Source organism: Nicotiana attenuata, chromosome 10 (assembly GCF_001879085.1).
Source record: "Nicotiana attenuata strain UT chromosome 10, NIATTr2, whole genome shotgun sequence".
In the NCBI taxonomy this organism is placed as follows: Eukaryota; Viridiplantae; Streptophyta; class Magnoliopsida; order Solanales; family Solanaceae; genus Nicotiana; species Nicotiana attenuata.
In genome coordinates, this window is record NC_031998.1 from 8,178,069 (window position 1) to 8,185,016 (window position 6,948).

Consider the following 6,948-nt stretch of genomic DNA (forward strand, 5'->3'; position numbering starts at 1 on the left):
TGCTTCATCAACATGGTGTGGAACCTAATATCCAATAACTGGTACTCAATTATGATCAATGGTCAAGCTTCAAATTTCTTTCACTCAACAAGAGGGGTCAAAAAAAGTGATCCTCTATCACCATCCCTTTTTATACTCTCAGTAGGGGTACTATCTAGATCTTTGAATAAACTATTTGAAGACAAGAGTTTCAAAGGATATGGAATGCCTAAGTGGACTGACCCATTCAATCATTTGGCGTATGCTGATGACACTATCATTTTTGCTTCTGCTGATCCATACTCTTTACAAAATATAGTGGAGCTCCTGGCCAATATGAGGACACTTCTGGCGAATTGATTAACAAGGCAAAAAGTGCATACTACATGCATGAAAATACTTTTGGAGCTTTGGCTAACACAGTACGAACAATTACAGGATTTTGAAAAGGAGATTCCCCGTTCACCTCTCTTGGATGCCCAATCTTGTACAAACGAAGAAGAAAGGTATAGTACAATGATCTTATTAAAAAGGTCTGCATTCATGGAAGGGTAAACTACTGTCATATGGAGGCAAAGCTACTTTGATTTCAAGTGTACTACAAAGTATGCCTACTAACATACTCTCAGTCCTAGATCCACAAAAAATATACTGAAACACTTGCATAAAACATTTGCTAGGTTCTTCTAGAGCAATAAAGATGAAGGAAGAAGTAGGCATTGGAGTAAATGGCAAAATTTATGCATGCCAAAGGAGGAAGGAGGACTAGGGTTCAGATCCCTGTTTGCTAAAGTATGCCGGAAGTTTAGGACCACTAAATCACTCTGGGCTAATTCCACATGGAATAAATATTTCAAAAAGGAACCTCCCACTACTGTTCAATTCATGAAAGGTTCACATGTTTTGAGGAACATGAAATCTTATGGAATATGAACAAAAGCACTACCAACATATGGCATGAAAACTTGACAGGATTAGGTGCATCATATTATGTTGTTGAACCGGACTTTGACATTAATGAAAACATTCAAGAAGTAGCAGAATTTAGAGAAGGAAATGATTGGAATCATTATCCGTTGGAACAAACTTTTCCAACAGATATTTCAGATCATATTATACAGGAATTACATATTGAAAGCAATGGTGAATATTCGGACACTCCCAAATGGATGCCGACTACATCAGGGAGATTCTCAGTAACTACTGCATGGCAATTAATGAGGCACAGAAGAGCCCCCACAATGCCGGAATATAAGAAACTATGGACTAGAGGATTGCCCTTCAAAATATCTTTCTTTATGTGGCGATTATGGAAAAGAAAAATACCAATAAATGACATGTGGATAAGGTACGGATACCTGGTGGTATCAAAATGTAGGAGTTGTTAAACCTCAGAAAGACACGTTGCAATATCTTTTCCTAACAAGTTCAACAACAGATAGAGTGTAGATATCATTCGGGTAGGCAGCAAGCATAATAGATAACATAGTGTAGGTTGATCAAGTGATAAAACTTGGTGGAATGCGGACTGCTGTCCAAAACTAAAACCCTTGTTCCAGGCAGCCCCGACGGTGATAACTTGGGAACATTGGAAGACGATAAACACCAGGAAATATGGAGGAACAGTATCGTACAAAAGGGTAATTCATGAGGTGAATGAGACATTGCATAATTTAGCAAAGAAAAGATATCCCTAGCTAACAAACATATCTTTCTATGGACATACATAATTGCATTTGTTGAAAGGAACAAACCATATGTGGTAACCAAGAGAGTTGCATGGCAGTTACCCTATGAAGAATGGTTCAAATGTAACATAGAAGGAGCCTCAAGAGGCAATCTTGGACAAAGCTCCTGTGATTTTGTGTGAGGAATTGGACAGGTGATTTGGTTTTTGCTAGGGCAGAAAAGATTGAAGATACCACTAATATTGTTATATGCGGTAAAATCGTAGGGTCCAATTTTCGGCCATTACAACGCCTCGTAAGCAAGATCTCCAAAGGCTCGAGACTACGGTCGAGATTTACCCTGAGGGGCCATCGATGTCCAACCTCGAGACAGTGCAAGTCGACAGATATGATAAAAAAGTGAGAAGTTCCCTAGGCGCACGATTAGAGCTGACAAAGTCTAGTAGTCTAGCTTTGACCCATATCAGGGCATCAAATTGCTGTACCAGCCCCATATCTTTGTAATTATTGTATTTGTATTATGTTGGGATTCCCCCCTCATATATAAAGGGGATCCTTGCCATTTTGTAGACTTTTGATACTCAATATTCAATACAAGAACATTCTCTCTGCTCTCTAACTCAACATATTCTCTTGAACTCATTACTTCCATTAACTGCTTATATTCATTGTGTTCTATTTATTGTTCTTTATTTATTGCTGATCATTGATCATAAAGAGCCATCATCGAAGCTCTCATAAAGTGTTAGTCCTCCCTCGATCGTTTTAAGCCGGTCGCCCAACTTGACCCCGAGGACTTATAAACAACAGCTCGAAGCCCCAATCTCCAACTGTTTGGTTCGATTATCATACCGTCTCTAAGCTGCAATCTTGATTTCTAGTCTTTTACTTAGCATCCATTGCTTAACAACTAGCATAAAAATAGATCACGTATTATTAGAACCACAAAATCAAATTTAATTGTAATTACCCTTTTCACGGTAAATAGTTTGGCGCCCACCGTGAGGTTAAAAATAATAGTGATTAATTTCTTGCTGGTTTGCTACGTAACCAATTTATCTTTCAAAACTTTTCTTGTCCAAGATCCTCAATTTGAGGTCAAGATGCCTACACTAGTGGATGTGCCTAAAAATAACAGCCTCAGAGACTGTGGAAAGGGCGGTATGGTTATTCAAGGCATGGATGTGCCACCGCAAAACCCTGAGAGCACACCGGAACCGATTCCCGAGGATGCGACCTCATGCAACGCCCTATACATTAACGCCGGTCCTCACATTAACAAGAGCACAAACCGAGAGATTCAGCAGGAAACTTGTAAAAATCCGACCTGGGCGAAAAGAGAGATTCCTCAGCATGTCATCCATATGATCATCGGAGGTACCAACATACCCCAAGGACCCGTGATCAAACGGATAAAAATATCCACTGCAATAGAAGGGCCGATCTGAGATCGCGTGACCGAAAACACCCTTGCATTCAGCAAGGAAGATTTTGACACCTTGACGCAACCGCACAACGAAGCACTGGTAATTTCATTTCTCTTAAGTAACATTCGAATTAAACGTGTGCTCGTGGATCCAGGTGGCTCGGCCAACATAATCAGGTCAGGGGTAGTAGAACGGCTTGGGTTGCTCGACCAGATCGTACCCGCCTCCCAGGTCCTCCACGACATCAACATGGCCGGCGAGGTAAAAAAAGGGGAGATCGCCCTCCCGGTTGACATGTCCGGTACAGTTCAGAACACCAAGTTCCACGTCATCGGCGTTGACATGAGGTACAACGCATTGCTTGGCAGGCCATGGATACACAACATAAGGGCAGTACCGTCAACTCTACACCAGATGATGAAGTTTCCGACGAAGGACGGAATAACAACCGTATATGGAGAACAACATGCAGCAAAATAAATGTTCGCGGTTCATCGGGAGGCGTCGAATGCAACACAGTGTACCTCGGATGAGTCGGGAAGTGTACAGACCCCGAGGCTGATGAAGAAGATTTCCTCGCTACTCGAACTTTCGTTGCCCCCGAAGAGTCGGATGCAACGAAATCGACAATTGAAGAGCTGGAGCAAACTGTTTTGATCGAATATCACCCAGATCGGAAGGTATTCCTGGGAACGGGGTTAACCCCCGAACTCAGGAAAAAACTCATTCAATTCCTTATTAATAACATCGACTGTTTCGCTTGGTCCCACTTAGATATAATAGGAATCCCGCCGGAAATAAACACTCATCGACTGAGTGTCGACCCAGATTCAAACCGGTGAAGCAAAAAAGAAGGCCCCAGTGCGAGGTAAAACACGCGTTCATCAAGGACGAGGTAACGAAACTCCTTAAAATAGGGTCTATTAGAGAGGTAAAGTACCCAGAATGGCTGGCCAATGTAGTGGTAGTACCCAAAAAGGGAAATAAGTTAAGAATGTGCGTATATTATAAAGACTTAAATAAGGCGTGCCCCAAGGATTCATTCCCATTACCAAACATCGATTGTCTGATCGATGCCACGGCCGGCCACGAGACCCTCACCTTTCTCGATGCTTACTCGGGTATAATCAAATTCAGATGAACCTATGAACCCCCGGGACAGTGAAAAGGCTTCGTTCATCCCGAAGAATGGTATCTACTGCTACAATGTAATGCCCTTCGGGCTGAAAAACGCAGGGGCTACGTACCAACGTCTAGTTAATAAAATGTTCGAGCATCAAATAGGCAAATCCATGGAAGTTTATATTGATGACATGCTAGTTAAGTCCCTGCGCGCAGAGGACCATTTGACTCATTTGCACGAAACATTCGACATCCTCAAAAGCTACAACATGAAGCTTAACCCCGAAAAATGTGCCTTCGGAGTGGGTTCGGGTAAATTCTTAGGCTTCATGGTGTTTAACAGGGGGATCAAGATCAACCCCGAAAAAATCGAGGCCATCGAAGAAATCACGGTGATAAATAATGTAATGGACGTGCAACGGCTAACAGGGCGGATAGCGGCTTTGGGCAGATTCATATCAAGGTCATCAGACAGGAGTCATCATTTCTTCTCTTTACTCAAAAAGAAAAGCAACTTCGAATGGACTCCAGAATGCCACCACGCGTTGGAGGAATTGAAGCGATATCTGACTAGTCCGCCTTTGCTCCACACACCAAAAGAGGATGAGACGCTGTATTTATACCTGGCCGTATTCGAGATAGCGGTAAGCGGTGTGCTAGTTCGAGAAGAGCGAGGTATGCAATTCCCTGTCTATTGAGTAAGTTGGACTCTGGAGGATGCCGAAACCAAGTATCCGCACCTAGAAAAATTAGCTCTTGCGTTAATAAGCGCATCACGAAAATTGAAACCTTATTTTCAATGCCACCGTCTTTGCGTTTTAACAACATACCCTCTCCGAAGCACATTGAACAAGCCCGAACTATCGCACCGATTGGCCAGATGGCCCATCGAACTCGGGGGGTATGATATCTAGTATCAACCCCGAACGGCTATCAAGTCCCAAATTTTGGCAGACTTCGCGGCCGATTTCTCGCCCTCTCTCGTGCCCGAGGTAGAGAAGGAACTTTTACTAAATGTGGGCACATCTTCTAGGGTGTGGACCATGTTCACTAACGGCGCCTCGAACGTGAAAGGATCCGGACTCGGTATAGTCCTAAAGCCGCCTACGGGTGGCATGATCAGGAAATCTTTAAAAACTGCAAGATTGAGTAACTACGAAGCCGAGTATGAGGCTATGATTGCGGGTCTGGAATGGGCCAAAAGCATGGGAGCTGAGGTCGTCGAAGAAAAATGCGATTCACTCCTGGTAGTAAATTAGGTAAATGGGAGCTTCGAGGTCCGAGAAGACAAGATGCACAGATACTTGGAAAAAATCCAAGTCACATTACGCCGTTTCAAAGAATGGACCCTGGTCCATATACCTCGAGAGTAGAACAGCAAAGCCGATGCCCTCGCTAACCTGGCATCATCTGTTAGAGAAGACGACCTACTCCCCGGGGTTGTTGTTCAACTATCCAAATCAGTGGTCGAGGAAGGTCATGCCGAGATTAATTCCACTAGCCTAACATGGGAATGGAGAAATAAGTATATTGACTATTTGAAAGGTGGGAAACTACCCACGAATCCAAAGGAATCGAGGTCCTTGCGTACCAAAGCAGCCCGATTCTCGCTCGATGAAAGCGGAACTCTTTACAGAAGAACCTTTGATGGCCCTCTAGCAGTATGCCTGGGGCCGGGAGAACCAATTATGTGGTCCGAGAGATCCACGAGGGCACCTGTGGAAATCATTCTGGTGCCGATTCCTTAGTTCGAAAAATAATCAGGGCAGGATACTACTTGGAAAGCATGGAAAAGGACACCAAAGAGTTCGACCGCAAATGCGACAAATGCCAAAGATCCGCCCGAATGATCCACCAACCTGGTGAACAACTACATTCAGTTTCGTCACCATGGCCGTTCATAAAATGGGGGATGGACATCGTCAGACCTCTACCAGCGGTGCCAGGTAAAGCTAGATTTATTTTATTTATGACTCACTACTTCTCGAAATGGGTTGAAGCGGAGGCCTTCGAAAAAATAAGGGAAAGGAAGTCATCAATTTCATCTGGGACCACATCATATTTGCCGATTCGGAATTCCTTTCGAGATAACGTGTGATAACGGAAAGCAATTCATTGGAAGCAAAGTGACTCAGTTCCTCGAGGATCACAAGATTAAAAGGATCGTGTCAACACCCTATCACATGTGTACAAACGGCCAAGCTGAGTCCACGAATAAAACCATCGTCCAAAACTTAAAGAAGAAACTGGAAGGCGCAAAGGGAAGATGGAGAGAAATATTAATCGAAGTGCTATGCGCGTATCAAACAACTCCAAAAGCAAGCACGGGGGAAACGACTTTCTCTCTGGTATACGGCACCGAGGCTTTGATACCAGTCGAGGTCGGGGAACCCACCGCCAGAGTCCGACACCTCACCGAGGGCTCGAATAATGTGGCCATGGCTATTGCTCTCGATCTATTGGATGAAAAGCGAGAAGCCTCGCTGGTGCGAATAGCCGCGCAAAAATAGAAGATCGAAAGATACTACAATAGGAGAACAAAAATCCGACATTTCGGAAACGGGGACCTGGTCCTAAGGAAGGTTACCTTGAACACTCAAAACCCTAATGAAGGAAAGCTAGGTCAGAACTGGTAAAGACCGTACCGCGTCCTCGGGATAGTATACAAAGGGTCCTACAAACTAAGCACCATGGAAGGCGAACAGCTTCCAAGCAACTGGAATGTGTCAATG

At 43.8% G+C, this 6,948-nt stretch overlaps 1 protein-coding gene across 1 annotated transcript; it reads left to right on the forward strand.

Annotated features, from left to right (window-relative positions):
* LOC109233565 lies at positions 6,107–6,726 on the forward strand. Its single transcript, XM_019399451.1, has 2 exons — positions 6,107–6,162; positions 6,339–6,726. Exons 1-2 carry the CDS (start codon positions 6,107–6,109, stop codon positions 6,724–6,726), a joined length of 444 nt encoding a protein of 147 aa, XP_019254996.1.